This window comes from Balaenoptera borealis (genome assembly GCF_965194805.1).
Source record: "Balaenoptera borealis genome assembly, chromosome: 12".
NCBI classification, from domain to species: Eukaryota; Metazoa; Chordata; class Mammalia; order Artiodactyla; family Balaenopteridae; genus Balaenoptera; species Balaenoptera borealis.
Window position 1 is genome coordinate 50,254,051 of NC_138869.1, and position 20,097 is coordinate 50,274,147.

At 34.8% G+C, this 20,097-nt stretch overlaps 1 protein-coding gene across 7 annotated transcripts in view; it reads left to right on the forward strand.

Moving 5' to 3' along the window:
• The window catches only part of NKTR (natural killer cell triggering receptor), a 49,140-nt gene that overhangs the window by 12,025 nt on the left and 17,018 nt on the right, over positions 1–20,097 (forward strand). For 3 of the 7 annotated variants that reach the window (XM_082348350.1, XM_082348354.1, XM_082348349.1), the window contains exons 3-10: positions 2,634–2,708; positions 3,271–3,378; positions 3,889–3,933; positions 5,699–5,786; positions 14,757–14,786; positions 15,311–15,456; positions 16,679–16,901; positions 17,336–17,491. In XM_082348350.1, the coding sequence (XP_082204476.1) occupies positions 2,634–2,708; positions 3,271–3,378; positions 3,889–3,933; positions 5,699–5,786; positions 14,757–14,786; positions 15,311–15,456; positions 16,679–16,901; positions 17,336–17,491 (871 nt within the window). The other 4 variants (XM_082348351.1, XM_082348352.1, XM_082348355.1 and 1 more) reach the window with 4 other exon arrangements.

The window sequence follows — 20,097 nt, forward strand, 5'->3', positions numbered from 1 at the left end:
CGCAGTGGATAAGACTCCATGCTCCCAATGCGGGGGGCCCGGGATCAATCCCTGGTCAGGGAACTAGATCCCACATGCAACTAAGAGTTCACATGCCACAACTAAGGAGCCCGCCTGCTGCAATTAAGGAGCCCACGTGCTGCAACTAAGGAGCCCGCCTGCTGCAACTAAGACCCGGTGCAACCAAATAATAAATAAATTAGTTTTTTAAAAAAAGCAAAAAAACCCCTTGATATTGAAGTTACTTCCTAAAAGAAAAGGCGAAGTTTCAGTTTTGATTATGTCTTTTATTCTAAAAATTAACTATCTTAAAGGGATTCCAAAGATCTAAGTATGTTCTAGTTTGCAAAGCTAGATGATTTTGAACTTGACACCCACCTAGCCAGCCATATCTTAGGGATTTATGAAGAGTGATGGAAATACTTTTATCACACTGGTAAAATAGTTCCATGTAAATACAAAGAGTAGTATTTAATATTACTGATATTACATGCAATTTTTAAAATTCTGAAATGATTTTAGATACATTGCTGTCCTCCTTTTTACTTTCTTTTCTTACCTTTTTCTTCATTCCTTTAGATATCAAGATCAGCTAGAAGGTTTTGAAATTGCTTTAAAATTTGGTTCCAGCACTCCATTTGGCACTGTTGACTTGGGAAAGTCTCCTTATATGATTCCATCTCCCACTTTTTATCCTTTAAGGCTGTCTCTTATGCAGTAGCTTTGTTTTGTCCTCAGAGGAACTGACTGACGTGGCCAGGAATAAATTAAAATCATAGTGATACACAGTAGATCATTCTGTGTCTGTACTGCAAATGACTTATGCTTGGTCCACAGTTAATTTTGATTTATTTCACAAGTCTCCTTGAGTATATACAGATGTTCATAATGGAAAAGATTTTGTAGAATAAAGGGAAAGGGAACTCAAGAAAGTGATTATAAATCAAAATTCCATTTCTTATTTTATTGAGACACTTTCAGGAGGTATGCAAAGTCAAAACCATTTTTAGAATAATGTAATTTGCCTCTTGCACTCTCATTCACAAGTCGAGTTTTCCAGAGATTACACAATATGTGATGATGTCACCATTCTGACAGCTGATGGAATGTGTGCTTGTGTATTCTTGTTTTTTGAAAGTTTCTGAGTTTTAATTTATAATACAGTGAATAGCAATAAATATAACCACATTTTAAAAGCTTAATCATTTTTAAGAGTTTAAAGGAGGGACTTCCCTGGTGGTACAATGGTTAAGAATCCGCCTGCCAATGCAGGGAGCACAGGTTCGATCCCTGGTCCGGGAAATTCCCACATGCTGCGGAGCAACTAAACCCGTGTGCCACAACTACTGAGCCCGCGTGCTGCAACTACTGAAACCCATGTGCCTAAAGCCTGTGCTCCACAACAAGCGAAGCCACCACAGTGAGAAGCCCGTGTGCCGCAACGAAGCGTAGCCCCTGCTCGCTGCAACTAGAGAAAGCCCATGCGCAGCAACGAAGACCCAATGCAGCCAAAAAGATAAAAATAAGAAAAATAAAAAATAAAATTAAATAAACTAAAAAAATTAAAAGTTTTAAAAAAGAAAGAAAGAAAAAATAGTATAAAGGAGTCTTGAGACCAAAAGGTTTGTGAAACACTTCTCTATTGGCATAGTTAAATCGAATTTTCAGACTTGCTCCTTCTCATTTCCTGTTTATTGTAGGGTTGTTTGTTTGTTGGTTAGTTTTTAGGAACCATACCTATTCTCTTTCTACTCTCTCAGGAATAGAATGTGAGTTTTAGTTGTGAGTGGCAGTTCAGGAAGTTGTCTGTAAACAGTTTTTTCATAAAGGTAAAAAGCTGATGTAGAGGACAGAACTTTCTTCTAACAGTACTGGCCGGAATGACTATCTTATGATATGATGTTCTCATCACTGGAGGGGTTCAAGCATAAATCAGACAACTATTACCAAGAGTATTTTTTTTTCCTTGGCTGTGTCGGGTCTTAGTTGTGGCACTCGGGATCTTCGTTGAGGCATGTGGGATCTTTCGTTGCGGCGCACAGTGTCTTCATTGCAGCTCTCGGGCTTCTCTCTAGTTATGGCGGGCGGGTTTTTTCTCTCTAGTTGTGGTGTGCGGGCTCCAGAGTCCATGGGTTCTGCAGTTTGCGGCACGCGGGCTCTCTGGTTGAGGTGCGCGAGCTCAGTAGTTGTAGCGCGCGGGCTTAGTTGCCCTACAGCATGTGGGATCTTAGTTCCCAGGGATCGAACCCGCGTCGCTTGCATTGGAAGACGGATTCTTTACCACTGGACCACCAGGGATGTCCTTCGAGAGTATTTTTAAAGAAGATTAATTGTTCAGGTAGGAGATACACTATAAGGAATCTAATAATATAAGGTCCCTTTAAAAGACACTTAAAATCCTACAGTTTTAGGGCTGAAATCAGTTTGGTTGCATGTGAATCCTAATGCTAATAGAGTGGGGTTCTTGTTAGTTGGTATTGCCTAGTTAAATTCTTTCCTGTTGAATCTCTTAAAAAATTAAAATGAATTACAAAAATGGGCCCTTTGATTTGTTAATTCTATTTATTTCTCTCATATAAAATATGATATATTTAATCAACTTGCTTACCTTTTTTTCATGTGTTTTATTTCAGTTGGTCGCATTATGTTTCAGCTCTTTTCAGATATATGTCCAAAAACTTGCAAAAACTTCCTTTGCCTATGCTCAGGTAAATGAATTATTAAATTATTCCCAATGAGAAGTCCTGGCTTACAGTTTTACCTTGCTTAACAGAGTAGATATTTTCCTTAAAAAGTAATGATCTGTGAAATGAGTTTAGCAAATAAAAAATATTATTTTCACTGATATGATGTTAGGGAAGCATTTCTTAAAGGGAAGAGAGGAGAAAGAAATGGTCTCAGAAATGAAAAAGGAAGTACCACCATATGTAATGAAATCTTTATCCATTGTAGTTTATAAAATAATAGTATATTCAAAACTGACTTATTTTGGTAGAATTTTACAGATTTTAGTACTTTGAACAAATTTAGCATTCCAGATTTCACAAGAAATTTAAGATTAGAAAATAGAGAAGCAGAACATAATGAGATTGTTCTTTGTTACATGTAATTGGATTTATATTTTTAAAAAGTAGAAAAAAATAGGAAAAACATTTATGTTACTTATCTCTTACAGTGCCCAGCACGAGGGATTTGACAAAGGATTAATTGGATGGTGCTTTCCATGGAAGGATATGTTTGTAGCTAAACTTCATTTCCTTTTTTTTCCAGGGGAGAAAGGCCTTGGGAAAACAACTGGGAAGAAGTTATGTTATAAAGGTTCTACATTCCATCGTGTGGTTAAAAACTTTATGATTCAGGGTGGGGACTTCAGTGAAGGTAGAGCTAAAAGTTATGCTCTTAATAACTCTATCAGTTTCTAAAGCATCTCATTATTACTTTTAATTGTAAATATAGTGTCACAGTATGATGTAAATATTAGGTGGTCAGTGAATAGTTGTTGGATGAATGAATGTTGTAGGCCAAGAATGTATAAAAAGCAAAATACTAAGACTTTTGTTTGTTTGTTTTTATGCAGTTTTAATACAGTTACTTGGTGAATACCCTACAGTGAATGCCAAAGTACTGTTCAATTGTTTTTATTCTTTTAGAATTTTGTTGGTGTGATTGCTGTTTGAAATAAGTGGGTTATGGAGAGAATTTTTTAAATAGTTTTTATTATAACGGGATTGGATTTATAGTTTAAAACTGAGGTTAATTGAGGAGTCTTAGAATTTTTATCATCTGCAGTAATTACTCCTTCAGCAAATTGAAACCATAAAAAGTAATTTATGTGTATTAGTATATTTTTAGTTTTCATTATTGTTTAATGTAGCTCATTATTTTCAGGTAATGGAAAAGGTGGAGAATCAATTTATGGTGGATATTTTAAAGGTAAGGCTTAATATATTATGGTCTTTTGTCTCAGTTCTGATATTAAAGCAAGTTTGATCATGTACTTTTAATGAGAAGAGGTTTACTTATAGTTCACTTTTTGCATGAAACTAATGCTGCATGAAAATACTTTATTTGCATGAACTTGGGGATAAATTACATTGTAATATATAACTTAATTGACAAGATTAATTAAGGCTAACTTTATGGTTAAACATGACTTTCAGCATGGAGGTTAGGCAACTATATACATGAAAACTCCTATCTTCCTGCCTAAAACTGTCAACATATTCTTTTGTTTATAGAGAATGTGGTCTTTTGCAAAATGAAAAGGTAAGAGAACGAAGCTCAGTAACACAAACTCCAACTCTGTTCCCTTGCACCCTTCCTAATAAATTTATGGACAGTCTGGGTCAGGTTGTGGCTGGATTTCTTATATTGCTTGAAGACTTGGAAAATTCTGTATACTGTTTCATACATGCATCTGTATCTTCTTTTCTTTTCCCAATGGGTTATTATTTCCACATCAGGGAAAAGAATCTAGTTAATGTTTATTTTCTCTAAACCAAGCAATTTCTTTGAATAAAATTTGGTATTTCTTCCTTTCTCAAAGGTTTGTATGTTTTCTTTTGTATACTAGAGCTATATGATTGTGTTTTTTTCCTACAGTAGTATTTGCATAAATCTAACTATTGCACTTGCCCCAAAAAGCCTTAGAAAAGTCAGTTGCGGAAATTTATAATGGGATCCAATATTACTAGGTTTTAATGCCATGATAGCTTCAGTGTTATAATAGTCTTTTATATTTCTTTTGGGGGAAAATGGATTACTACTTTTTCAGAAGCCTGTTCCCAAGGTAATCTTTTTTTTTAAAGTTTTCTATGTTTCTGTTTGTTTTAAAGAAAGATTTGTTTGTATGAGTGTTAAAAGGAAATTTAAATTAGTTTTCAGGATATTTCTGCTGGAATTAAATCCATCTCTAAGTGATCTTTATGACAGAGTTTTTCCTTTGAACTAGTAGGAAACAGCTCTTTAGCTGGTTCTATTAGCATGTAACAATTTGAAACTAATGCTGTAGGCCACTGTAATGTGGTTGTTCCCTGTGGCAGATATTTGTATATCTAAAAATTGTATTTTGCCATTTAAATTTTTGTATTTACAGGACTTGCTTCCTTAGATAATTTTTGATCCTATTGATTAGAAAGAATCTACATAACTTAATTTAATTTAGGCATGTCCCTACAACTTAACTTACTGTAATATTTTGGTTTTTGGTTTCGTAGTCTAGCATCAATTGAATTGAGTAATAAATTTACCATATAGAAATTAAGCACGTAAGAGGATTATTAAACTTCCGTGTATAGTGCATTATGCAGGTTAATTGGAAATTTGGAGGAAATGAGCTTTACTGTAAAGATTTTTCTAAAATTTTCTTGCTAGTTTTCCCTGAAGGTTAATAGTTTAAACATCATTTAGCCAAAATATGTTACTACTAAAAGTGACTGTTCTAAGGCTGTTTGTATAAAAGTATTAAATATATGTTCTTTTTCTCAAGGCTAAGTAGTAAATAAGTAGAGTTTTTGTTTTTGTTTTATGCTTTTGTTATTTGATTAGTTAAAAGAATTTTTTTCAAAGTATTCAGTCAAGTATCTGTACTGACCAGAAGAGGAATTTCATCCTTTGCTTTCTATTTATTACTTTGAACATTGCACTTTAAAAGTGACTTATAATTGTAGACTGACAAATTTGTGTTTTCTTCAAACAGATGAAAACTTTATTCTCAAACATGACAGAGCGTTCCTTTTGTCAATGGCAAATCGAGGGAAACATACCAATGGTTCCCAGTTTTTCATGTGAGTAGGCATAATTCAGAGATGAGCTTTTTCTAAACAGAGAAGCGCTGTTCATGAGAAAGATGGTATCGTTAAACCAAGTTTAATGCTAGATTCTGTCAACTTGGGTTTTATTATGTTATAGTAATTGGTAAGCTCTAACAGCCACAGTGGTAAGCATATATCCTGGATTTGAAGAATGGTACTTAAAAGGCGTAACTTAAAAGATGTAAATTATTTTCAGAATGTGTTGTCATCTTAAGAAAAGAAATTGGCTTTGACTCTTAACAAATTTGGGGGCTCAGATTACCAAATCTGGATTGGAACATAAACCCTTGATGAACATTTAAAACTTGTCCATGACTAGGACTGGATGTGCCCTTGGCATGGAAAGCAGTTGGTTTGAGTAAACCATAGTATGGTTGCTTTTTCTCTAACTGTTGTTCTTTGAACCAGTTTGAGAGAGGTGCCATTGTTTTCTGACATTGTATAGAGATAAATGATTTGCTGTTAAGCCAGCATTGTTAACAATCTTAAACTTTGTGAGATCTCTATGCGTAATTGAGTTAACCCAATGTTGCTATCATTTCCACCAAAGTTTATGATATTATCACTTAGAAAACTTCAGAATGCTGAATTTGATGTTTAAAAAACAAACACCTTTACGTGTATGTGTATACACAACCAAAACCTTACTTATTTCTCATCTGAAAGACTTTTGGCATACTTTTAGTTATATTCTTATCTAAAGCTACTCCAAAACCTATTTTTATTATAATCCCATGATATAAGATATGAAAGATAATTGGCTAGCACGGAGTTTAATGCTTTTGATTGGAAGTAAATCTCTGCAGTTATGCTATGTATATTGGAGAAATATTTTTCCATGGTTTACCAGAAAAAAATTTTGTCATCTTTCTGAATGGATGAGTATGAATGGCGCTTCCCTGTCTTTAAAGGAGTAAATTATTCATATAAAATAAATCTCACACTTTAAGTTTGTGTGAAAAACAGATTCCAACATGATCTGATAAAGTTCAGATAAGGGGCATTCTGTTCCTAAGAATGTCCTAAAAATGGAAAGCTGGTAGAAGATGATAATGCTTGGAGTTGTGCAGGAAAAAAGGAAGGCCTAAAACAGTTATTCCTGTGTCTTGTTTTGATCCCATAGAGTATTAGTTATTACACTACTTTACTAGAGTATTTTTCAATTCTTAACCTCCTTGAGGGCCAAAAAAAAGTAGGGGGAAATATTTTGAAAAACTTGTTGTAGAAGCTGTTTACTCTTTGATTGAGGTTTCCCATTTCCATTTTTAAGCTTATCTGAACTGTGTACATGATAAACTAATGATTCATTGGTCAAAAAGCTACCATCTGAGGGCTCTAAAGTTTCTTTTAGATTTCCTTTTTTATATCAGTACATTTAAATTTTTATTTATCAGGTAGCAGCAGCTTCTTCCCATTGTTATATACTAATTAGCTTATTTAGAGAACGTTAGAGTTAAAACCCGTGCACCTACATACATTAGTTAAAATCCAGTATATGAGATTCTCTCTTCAGAAAATTTAGAATATCTTGTTTTTTTGTTATTTAGTACTTGCTTAAGTCTTTTCTAGAAATGTTTAGTATCAAATAAAATTAAAGCCATGTCTGTTTTCTACGTAGCTTAATTTTACATTAGACTATTTTTTGACACGGAATACCAAATTAAAATTTTAACACCTGTAAATTAGTATTAAATTTTTTAACCTTGTTTTCATAATTAACTGATTGTAGATGGCACTAAAATCACTGTGAACTTGTGATTGAAAGAAAATTTTCTACTTTTAGTTTGAAATTTACTTCTGGAAATGAATTTTCAGTTAAAAGCAATCTTGGAAGTAAACATTTTTGCACTCACAAAAAATCCTTCTCTCTCTCTTTTTTTAAGAAGTTTTTATGTGTGTGCTTTTTTTAATGTGAGCTAAAAGTACCAATTCCTCAGGGGTTGCAGGATAAAATAAAACTAATGTTCACTTTGCTAAACAAAATGTTTCTTTGCTTTTATAGAAGGGATAGGTAAAATGGAGATGGTGGCCCATGAAAGAAATATCTTTGAAAGTCTATGTCTTACAAGCCCAAATCCTTTTGGAATTGGAAGTAGTAAAAAAGTATAATGTACTATCTTCAAATTGTATAGATGACCACAGATAATCAATCGCTCTGCAAGTTGAGGTTCCGAGGGTTGATGGTCACTGAGCTGTCTGATGGCTCCCCAGGGGTGGCTCCTGCGTTTCATCCTCCTCCCACAGCTCTTCCTGTGGCACCTTGAGCAGCAGTTCTGCAGCCTGAAAAAGAAAGGATAGTGTGAGAATGGATCATAAAATGCCAAGAACTGCCTTTATAGTTCCAGTTTTATAGGGTTAATAAGGACTTTTAACATATCCTTGCAAAATTGTATTTGTAGTTTATGTTATAAATCTGTTACCTTGTAATTCTAAGGAGTAAATTTGATGCAGTTAGTGTGGGTACTTGAACAAAATGTTCCTCAAGAATTCTTGAGCAATAACTATTGTGCTCAAGAATAACTATTGTCTTCATTACTTAAAACATTTAAAACCTCCCCTACCTAAGGCATATACATCATCTTATTAAACATATTTTTGTATATATTGCTTTCTTTGGGTGGAAAAATTATATGTGTGATAAAAACCAGATAATCTTCTATAAAGCTATTTGTAATTTTTGCAGTAACTACTTATATCTACTACTATATTAGTCATAGTGATTTTGCTTTTAGGGGCCTAAATAGAAGAAAACTAATTGTTTTTGGAATAGTACTTCTCAGGAAACGTGAAAGGAGTGATATGTGGCACTATCCCCATGAATCACTGAGGAAGTAATGGTTTGTTCATGCTGAGCTATTTTTGAAGGAATTCAAAGAACTGGGACCAGAGTAGTAACCAGGTTAACTGGGTCCTTTTTATTATTATTTATTTTTTAGGCCAAAGACTAGGAAGAAGCCACAGTAAAAGCTATAGGATTATAAAGTCTTAGACTAGAAAAGAATTTAGAGATCCTTTGTTCTATAGATAATGGTGAGTAAGGAAGAAAAGACATACGCAGCCTAGGTTGTAGGAGTTTTACTCATAATCCTAAAGAAACTGATAGCTAGAAAGAGAATGCTGCACACTGTAAGCTACATAGGTTTATTGACCAGTCTGCTCTGAATTTATTTATTTATTTATTTATTTATTTTATTTTACTTTATTCTACTCTATTTTATTTTTATTTTATTTTATTTTATTTTATTTACCTCGCCGCGCGGCTTGTAGGATCTTAGCTCCCTGACCAGGGATTGAACCCGCGTCCTCGGCAGTGAGAGCGCAGAGTCCTAACCACTGGACCATAGGGGAATTCCCCTGAATTTATTTTAATTTTAGTAAGTTTTAGACACCTCAAGCATTGCTGGAGAATAATATGACACATAGGAAAGCATTTTTCTTTTCCTTTGGCTGTCAGTCATGACAATCTATTAATTCTGACTCTGATTTTCATTGTCTTTATTTTCATTCATCAAAAGGATAAAGAAAATATTGCATAAAGTAGTCATTAAAAAGATTAGTTAGGTGATTTATAGCTTTGTATTAAATACCTATTCTCTTGGTTAGAGCACTAACCTAGCTATCAGGAAGCCTTGTATCTAGTCTTGTATATACCTTGAGTTAGTTTTGTTTTTCCTTTTCTGTTTGTAAAGTATCTACCCCACTTTCAAATGTAAACATTTTGGTGTGAAAATGCAGACATAAAAGGAAGAAAGTGTTTTGTAGGTTGATCCTAGGTTTCTGAATATGTGGCATGATTTATATGCAAATATTGTCTCTCCTAAAGGAAATAGTTGTAATTGCTTAATTTTCATCAGTCTGAAAGGTGCTGCAAAGAAACTCTGGCTCATCTTGCCTAAATCAGCTGCAGTCTCTTCATCGGCTGCTGTTAGAACATGTTGGAGTGGCGGTTGCTCTCGTCTCCCTTGGCTTAGTCTATGCAGGCCTCATATCGCAACCAGGGAATGAAAAGACCCACAGAGCCTTGGAGAACAGGCTTTGTCGTTGGCCACTGTCAGTGGTCATGATAATTATAAAAATACAAGAAAATAAGATAATGTCAAAAAGTCAAACTTTGAACTTTAAACAAAAAGTGTGTGTTAAATCTTAACAGTCATAAATAGGACTGTGGGAGGAAAACATAAGTTCTAGGATATATTCTATGTCAATTAAGAATGGCTACTTACCTGAATGGGAGAGAAGTGCTGATCGTTTCAGAGTAGCAGAGCAAGGGAAGTTGAGGGGTGGTTTGGTTTTAAGGGCTTTATAAAGCTATATTGATATTTTTGGGTAGCAAAAGTAGATTTGGGGTAGAAATCTTTTTCCCTCCACATATTCATGAATTTGTGTGAGAAGAAATGCTAGTAAATGTTAATAACCTGAGAAGTTCTGGCTTTTTTCCTTACTTTTTTGGGGGTAATACCTTCATATGTTAATTTCAGGATTTCTTCATGAACAGATTTCACGACACTTAACCATAATCCATCGTCTCTGGATATCAAGTGTCATCCCTAACATCCAGTCTTAATATTACTTAGTGTTTGTGTGACATTTCTGGTAGCAACCTGGAAGGAATTTTGTATCTCATGGTGTTTGCTGTGTATTATGTTAATGTTAGTGCTGAATTTTTTAAAGCTGTTTTATTTTGGTGACTTATGGAACGATAGGTAGAGCACTGTAACGTGGCTTGGTTAGTTTCCATTGCCCTTACATGAGCTTTGTCACTCTGTACAATTTGGTGCCTCTTACAGGGGTGATAGTTTCAGGAGTTGAAGGGGAAAATTGCATGTTAAAGCCTGCTTAAGACAGAAATAGGTTGTCTTTGTTTCCTTCTCTCATACTACTTTACAACTAGAGTCACTTTTTTTTTTTTAACAACATTCATTGGAAACACCACATTATTTGAAACATTTTTTTTGACAGTAATTCATGTATCAATGCCTTTATAAGAAATTAAAGCTATTTTTAAATATTTCAAGATTTAATATATCCAAAACCCCTATAAAGAATTTTGTCCACTGTATGTAATATAGGTTTTGGTCTGAATAGTAACAGATATGTTTAAAGTTTAATCGGATTAAAATTGGTCAGACAGTGTATATTCATTGACTAAAAAATTTTCATAATGGAGAAAATCAGAGATTAGACAGGAAAAGAAAGTACTGTGGCCAAGATTTGACAGCATACTTTTTCTTATACCTCTCTTGCCTTTTTATCCTTTGAGAAGATCCTTAAAATTCTAGGTATGCTTTATTATTATTGTTATTATTATTATTATTATTATTATTTTCAGTTCCTTAACAACTATAAGAGTGTATGTAATGGCAGTGAACAGAAACTACAGTCTAAACATTTGGTCATTAACTCCTGATGGTAGTCTGTTTTGATGTGTGACCAAAAAAGCTTTCAAATGTAGAAACATGAAAGGTACTTTAATTGTTTGAAGTGAATTAGTAAAAAAAGTTCCCTGAAATTTTGTTTTAAGTCTCTTAACTCAGTTCTTTCCATTGAAATTTTTGATTTCTCCTGCTAGTAACTGCTCCTGGGCATTCAGATTTTTTATTTATGTATGTATTCAGGATACATTATTCTCTTTTTGAGAAGGATGTTAGTTGATGACTTAGCCAGTTTCTGTGATTTGTAAAGCAATATATAATGTTTTGTTTCTAGCTATTATTCACACTCTGGTGTTACAATATTAGGGACCTGAGCAGATTCCCACTTCAACCACAATGCTTTTCTTAAACATAATTCATCTCTACATACATATCCTATGTGAAAGAAAATTTAGAGCCCTCCTTTTTTAAAAGCTTTCTTGCTTTGCATAAAACTTGAAAGTATTTAATTTCAAAGTTATATTGATATTAAAACATAGATTCAGTCTTGTCTTAAAAGTGTATTACAATTTATTTCTTGCCATTTTTGTGTAAAATTTACAGAAAGAGTGTTACACCGTGCGCTCCAAAGGTAATGTCTCATTACTCTAAGGCTCTCTCTTTTTCTTTCTTTGCCTTTATCTCTTTAATCCTATTGTTATGTGCATTGAACCATTTTAAGAAAAAAACCTTTCTGCTTGATCTGTGGCAGCAGTACATGTAAAACAAGTGTGTTTTATTGTTCATGGTTAATCCTGGGAAGTATAATTTTAATTTCAGTGGCTTGTTACCACCAAGTTTCCACACATCTTGGGGGGTGGGTTATATTGTATATAATGGTTTAGATCTCATTTCAGTACAGAACTGTTAATTTCTGTATAAGGCCGAAAGCTGCTTTGATAATGGTAAAAAAATAATATATAGATTGTTTTTTGGAGTAACAGTGATACTTTTCAGTTTCTAAGATTTACAAGGTTTAAATGAACCCTTGTGCATATATTTTTAAAGCAGATTCATAGGTGAGGGAAACTAGAAAATCAGTGTTTGAGTGACAGGAGAAAATGGAAATGTGAAAATATTGAAAGCTTTTCTAATTTAAAATGTTCTTGTGGTTGTTTCTCCTTTAGGTATGTTTTCATAAGCATGTATAAACTTACATATTTATGATAGTCTCTGGCCTTAAGGTCTTAACTTACCGAGCATATGTTACCACTCCCTGGGTCTTTACAGCTGTATAGTTTTGAAACATCAGTACAATTAAGAGTTGGCGGGATGAGATCTCTTTGCCCATTTTAGTAGAATTGAATGGCTTGGACCGAGCATATCATTTCCCCCTGCCCATCAGCCCAGTGCCAGCAAGCTTGCTTTACATTGGAATTTCTACTCTTAGAGTGTGGGCTGAGAACCCCAGGGGGCTTTTGTTAAGATACTTTCAGTATTCTTATTATGTAGTCTAACCCTATTAAAGCATAAATTTGTACTTCTGCATCCTGAATTGCAGATGTGAGTAATGGACTTAATTATTCCCACCAGTTTAGGCACAGTTGGCCAGGTGAAATTTGTCCTTGAAAGAATTGCTCTTGTCTTCATTTGTTTTCTTCACTACTGCACTAAAGGACCAAGTTTGTCTTCAGTTTTCATTTGAATTAAAAACAAAACTTGAATCTGTCCATAAAGGTTCTATCCTCAAATTGAGTTTCAAGTATTATGTTCCTCCATCACTGCAGTTAGCTCAGATGTTTTAATCTCACTGTTTGCTCCAAAGGTTTGCTCTGAGGTGGTTTTCATAGCACTCCTGTTAGCCAGGATGCAAATTGAATTGGGTTGTTTGTGTTTTAAGACGATCTGTAGGCTTTTCCCCGTTACCAGAATATCTGAGAATTGTGAGAGAAAGGACCAAGGAAGAGGAATATATCTAATCAATAAATCATTGTTTTCACTACTGCATGTTTGAGACCCTTGATCCCTTATATTGTAGAACATTTTTACCTTTAAAATTTTTACCTCTTTCCATCTTTCATACAGTGGAATCACTGTCTAGCGTATGTACTAATTTCTTACTATCTTTACTGTGCTTGGTAAAGTTTTTTAATTATGGGAAGCACAATTCTATCTTAAAGTTCTTGTCCAAGGTAATTTTGGGATGCTAGTTTCATGATTTAAGCATCAGTGACTCACCAGTTCGCGAGATTTTCTTTTTCTTCTTTCTTTCTTCTGCCTGTTTTTATTCATTTTTATTGTTACATTGGCTTAAACTACCACTTCTCAATCATCTAAGGAAAATTTGAGACTAGTGGTTTTAAAACTCAAGATTCCCTTTAAAATTCTGGCACTTCTTGAGTTGATATTTTAATTTTTTAAAACTAAATTCTGTAGTGCTTTTACAGAACTGAATATTCTTAATGTAAGTATAAGTGTTACATTTCCTGGTAGAATAATGATTTTTAACATTGTTGTGAAGGTTAAAATTGTGTTTTACTGACTTACGTTTCTTAGAATTGCCTTAAAATGAGTATAAAAATTGGTAAGGGAGCTTCTAGTACAATTGACTGCCTTAACATGGCCTGATAATCCAGTGACCTTTCTCTCAAATACTATTTCTCTTTCTTATAAACTAAGATGTTTGTGATAGATACTTCTGAGTCTAGTTATCTGCTTTTGAATTTTTTCCCACTGTAATTCACGTAATCTGAAGATCTGTGAAAGTGTTATGGGAAAACTAGCTTGGGTTCAAAACATCTTAACCAAATATACCCCATAGACTTCCCAAGAATGACTGCCAGTTTGTGACTATAGAAGCAGCCGGTTGGGTGTTTTCTGGGCCATGGAAATTTAAAGTGTCTATGATGCCGTGATTACTTAGTTTGCTGTCAGAGTGTTGGCAGATTGAAGGTTTGCTCCCTACTGCATTTTCAGAGTTGCTGTGAGTGGCAGAGGGTCACCTTAGGTGAAGGAAGAGGGGCAGGAAGTTCTGAAAACAGGACTCCTGAGACCTGCCTCCATCTGCCTGCCTAAAAGATGCAGACTAACTCAGTATGAAAAATAATGAATAGAAAAATTCATTTAAGTATGTGGGGCAAGTGTTAAGTGTTGGTCACACTTCTTTCCATAAGCAAATGGCTAGGTGTTTTTTATTCTTGTTTAATTATCTTGATAAATTTTGAGTTTGTTTTTGTTTTTGTTGTTGTCGTTGTTTTGGATTTGAGAATAACTTTAATTTTAATGTATATTTATGCTGTGTATTTCAAACCTATATCACATATATGTATACATATATAGTCTTCATGTTGGAGAGAGATATGAGTTTGTAATTCATTATAATCTTGAGGGTTTTTTTTTAAATCAGTAAAATGACTATTGTTGCTGTTTTTAAAAGCTTATTAAGTTCAGGTGTGTATCATGTTTAACTTTTTCCCCTATCTTTTTATCTTTACCTCTTTGTTCTCTACATGCTGTGATTTAAACCCTTCTGCTCTGTTCACCTGAACACCTGGTTTTTGCCATCTTCTTTATGTTGATGTTTGTTACACAGTACCACAAAGCCTGCTCCACACCTGGATGGGTAAGAGTTATGTTCTTTTTATCTTGGAGAGGTGTTTGGGTGGCCAATCCAAGACAGATTAGACCATGGGTGAACCCTCAAGGGGGTGCTCTTGATCTCTGGGTTAATCTCTCATAGCCGAGCTCTTCCTAAGGATCACAGGGTGCAGTGGTCTTGAGACCTCTCATGTCACTGAAGGGGTCTTTGCGTGGGCTCATGGGTGAACTTCTCAGGCATGCGCTCTTGAGTGGCCCTGTAAGGATGGTGTCTGAGTATCAAGTGCAATCTGATTGTTATCAGACTCTTTACTCTAAAATAGTTAAGAACCATTGTTTTTAAGGCAGAAAACTAAGGCCCAGTTTGAGATTTTTTTTTTTTCCTTTTATGAAGCAGAAGTTCTCATTCCCTTCTAGTTGCTTCATACATCAAACACTTCGCTCTTATTTTCAGGTCTGTGGCTATGTCATTGATAACAGTTGTCTTGATTACTGCTCATGGCTTAATTATCGTCAAAACAATTTTTTCTTCAATTTGTATTGTAACAGGGTACATGTTGTCTTTGGACTAGTTATTTCCGGTTTTGAAGTAATCGAACAAATTGAAAATCTGAAAACTGATGCTGCAAGTAGACCTTATGCAGATGTGCGAGTTATTGACTGTGGGGTGCTTGCCACGAAGTCGACAAAAGACGGTAAGAGTGTTTTGGGGGTAGAGGGAGCTAGGATACAGGTAACACATGTTGAAGACTGTAACTTAAAGATACCTCCTAGATTTCAGTAGCGGAAGAAACTCCTACGAGTAGTATAGCAATAGCCCTGATGCCTCTATATCATACCCTGTATCCAACCCATCAGGGAATCTTTTCAAATCTGACCTTTTCTTTTTACTTACCCTGCTGTCAGCGTGGTCCAAACCCAGGTATCTTTTACAAGATAGCAATAGCCTCATTACTGTTCACTTTGCCTCTGTCCTTGCTCCTCTGTAATCTTTTCTCAGCAATGATAGCTTCCTGACTGGTCTCCTTGCTTACACTCTTGACCCTCTACAGTCCTCAGCAGCAACCAGAGCCATCTTCTCCAAGGGCCCCCTCTCCATCAGCCAAAGCTAAAGTCTTTACAATGGTCTGTAAGGGATTCTGGCTTTCTGCTGTTTCTCTAATCTCTCTTTCCCCTGATTCATTGTCTTGCCAGCCACGCTGACCTTTATTCAGACATGCCAAGCACTCAGGGACTTTGTGCTGGCTGTTCCTTCTCTCTGGAATACTCTTCGTTCAGATACCTGCGTGACCCCCTCCCTCACTTCCTTCAGGTCTCTGCTCAAATGTTATCTTAAATTACCTCGACTTTCCCTGTTCCCTTTACCCTGCCTTTACTTCCCCCTTCTTTTAGCATTTATCATTTGTCATATTATATAGTTGCTTATTTTCTTCTCTGACCCAACTAGAATATAGACTTCATGAAGGCTTTGTTACCTTACAATCTCACCAGCAAATTGTATTATCAACTTGAAAAAAAAGTTTATTTAAATTTTGTTTTTACGTAAAATAGATAGCTAGTGGGAAGCAGCCGCATAGCACAGGGAGATCAGCTCGGTGCTTTGTGACCACGTAGAGGGGTGGGATAGGGAGGGTGGGAGGGAGGGAGATGCAAGAGGGAAGAGATATGGGGACATATGTATATGTATAACTGATTCACTTCGTTATAAAGCAGAAACTGACACACCATTCATTGTAAAGCAATTATACTCTAATAAAGATGTTTAAAAAAATTAAAATTAAAAAAAGAATAAATAAATTTTGTTTTTAGTTTTCTTTATACAAAACATGTTTTACAATACTTGGTAATCATGTTTTTTACTCTGAAACATAGGCACTGAAGTCCAGTACTAATATTTTTGTTCATATTTCTTAAAAGTTTTTGAGAAAAAAAGGAAGAAACCAACTCATTCAGAAGTCTCGGATTCCTCTTCCAATTCCTCTTCCTCTTCAGAATCATCCTCAGAAAGTGAAATTGAACATGAGAGAAGCAGAAGAAGGAAACATAAGAGGAGGCCAAAAGTTAAACATTCTAAAAAGAGACGAAAGGAAGCAAGCAGTTCAGAAGAGCCAAGGAATAAACATATAATAAGCCCAAAAGGGTAAGTGTGAAACAGCAAGGTAGTCTTACCTAAAAAACAAACACCTGGAATGGGGAAAGTATGTGTGATTCTGTAAACTTAGCTTTGTTACCTATTGTTGAAAAGGATAGCATTTTGTGGACTTTAAATTGAAATCTAGCAAATCAAGGGTAGCACAGATGTTTCATATCAAAGATTTATGCGTTTGCAGGTGAAAATAATCCCTGAAAGAAAAAAGGATCATTTGGCAATTCTTACCAGAATTTTAGTACTGTGGCTTTTTCACTGCATTGATGTTTTATATGTTCTCTTTATGACAGTTGTGTAAACCTTTTTAGTGAGCTTTGTAAGGTATCAGTAGTTTTGCTGTTAATTATATTATTATATTATTTAATATTATTATAAAATGCAGACATTACACATCTTAATTGGTGATTCGGTTTGTTCTCTCTAAGTCACTCTGAGAGGAGTGATACCAATGAAAAAAGGTGTATCGATTCAAATGCTAAAAGGGAAAAGCCTGTGGTGCGCCCAGAAGAGATTCCTCCAGTGCCCGAGAACCGGTTTTTACTAAGAAGAGATATGCCTCTTGTCACGGTGGAGCCTGAACCGTAAGGATGATTAACCTACATGTTTTCATTTCTCTGACTGGTGATTCTGTCAGCTCATTGCAGGTCCACACTCATTTATTGAGCGTGACCCATAGAGCACTTTGAAATATACTGGGGGAGATATTGGATTCATAAATGACATGTACCCTACCTTTCAAAATTCATATTCTGCTAGTAGAAAGAGGGGGTTTGGCAAGTTGATCGGGGAGAAGTTCTTAGTGGAGATCTGGAAAGATTTCATTACCAATCTCATTTATTTGGCCTTTCATTAGAGGTGAGATTTTGGTTGTCAAAACAGAGGGTTAATTGAACTCTTTGGATCCAATCGAGTGATAAAACATACTCCAGTTTATAGTGCAAAATTATTGCGTGATGACTGGGGATAAAATTTAGTCCCATATGTTACAGTTGTTAACTTGCTCAGTGATAAATCCTCTATACTGGAAAAGCTAACATGTAGCTTTAGATTTGGTCTCCAAAAATAGTAATTAATGTATTTTGTGTGTTAGACTCAAGTTTAGAATTGTTAAGGGAAATGTATGAATAGAAATACCATAAAGTGGTTGGTGTAATTGACAAGTTTCCTATGAAGAGTTAATACTGAAGCCTGAGAAGTTATGCACATGTCCCTGTTCACGATCAAGTCTCTACATGTGGTTATTGTTTCGTTCATTAGATATTTTAAATTCTGTATTTTCTCATTTTAAAAAGCTATTATGAAGTGGGATGTATCTTTGAACTAATAGCTTAACATACTGATGTTTTCATTTTTAAAAATTGAATGTTCTCTTTATGACAGTTGTGTAAACCTTTTTAGTGAGCTTTGTAAGGTATCAGTAGTTTTGCTGTTAATTATATTATTATTACATATAATATATTGTGAACAAATTTTAGTGGGATCCTTCTTTCTGAAAATATAAGACACCATTCATTGTGAACAAATTTTAGTGGAATCCTTCTTTCTGAAAATATAAGACACCATTCATTGATCAAATCCATTTGGTTTTCGGAAAGTAGGAAACTTGAAAGGTCAGTTTTAGTGTCATCTAGCGGGGGTTGGCAAACTATAGTCATCCATCGGCTAAATTCGGCCTGTTGCCTGGTTTTGTACAGCCCATGAGCTAAATGTGGTTTTTATGTTTTTAAATGTTTGTGGAAAAAAATCAAAAGAATAATATTTTGTGACATATGAAAATTACATGAAATCCAAATTTCAGTGTCCATAAATAAAGTTTTACTGGAACACAGCCACATCCATTTGTTCACTGTTTTTCTTGGGCTGTTCTTGTGTTACAGCAGCAGAATCAAGGAGTTGCAGAGAGTTTGTATGTGGTGCTCTCATCACTTTACATGCCATTCAGTGCACTACACATCACAGTGATGCAGTTATAACTCTCCAGTATTTCAGGTGCTACACATAAAATCCATCTGTGTGGAAAGACATTTTCAGAGATGGAGTATGTAAAAATCTCATTACAGCTCAGCATTACCAGAAGAACAGTATTAACATTATCTGCTTTGATAGGGGATACTGAACCCTAATGAAATGAAGTGAAATGTTATTCTCCCTAAAAAAGAATTCCACTCCTCTCATTAGTAGATCTGTGTCACAAAAAATGATACTTTCGAACTTCATTGACAAAACATTTGTGAAAACTTGTTTTCTTTTTGTTACATAGTTATCTTAATTTTCTTCTTGGCCTAAAAGTCCTAAAATATTTACTCTTGGACTCTTTTCTTAAGAAAAAGTTTGCCGACCCCTGTTATCTGATATTTTTAAAGTAGTTTATACCAGTGTCTTGTATTTATGGTTGAATATTGCTGGTAAGTTTATTTGGTCATCACTCTTCTTTGGTTACATAACATCTTTGGAAGTTATATTCTGCAGAATTATTTTAAATCATAATTGGCAGGTAGTTTTGTCATACAAAGATAGCAAGTTGATCTATTTCATTAGAATGTTTGAGATTTGATCAGTTGTTTGGGAGCTAGAATTGTGTGCTAAGAATGCAAGGTATGCAAGGATAAGAAATGGGCTGTCAACCTTAGTGAGCTTGCCACCTTATTGAATTTACCAGCAGTTAAGCTCATTATCACTTATAATTCACTTAGCGAAAGCTGGGTTCCACACTTGCTCTAATTCATTTTTTCTCATCTTCAGCTGCACTTCAGAGTAATTTGGCAAGCTTTTAAAAATACCAGTTTCTGGGCCATACAGCAGATTAAATCAGAATGTTGTGGGGAGGAGATAGAGGGTGGCAGCATTGGCTCAGCATCTAAAAGGTTCCCAGGTGAACATTAATTTGTGCCGAACACTTAATAGGCAAGTCATTTGGTTCAGTGCTTTTGTTCTTCATGAGGAAAACGAGGTTAACAATTGCCTGCCAAGAGTCCCTATTACATCTCTCATTGTGAGAATCAGATGATGTCATGAATATGAAATGACTGAAGAGACTATAATATACTTTTTACTCAGGGTTTTCTTATAGTAATATTGTATGTTTATCTGGAGCCAGATTTCTGATCGGGAAAACCCTATAAAATGGTTATAAGAGTCAAGTTTCATTTCTTTCCGTGACCTTGGGCAACATTTTTAACCTCTTAAT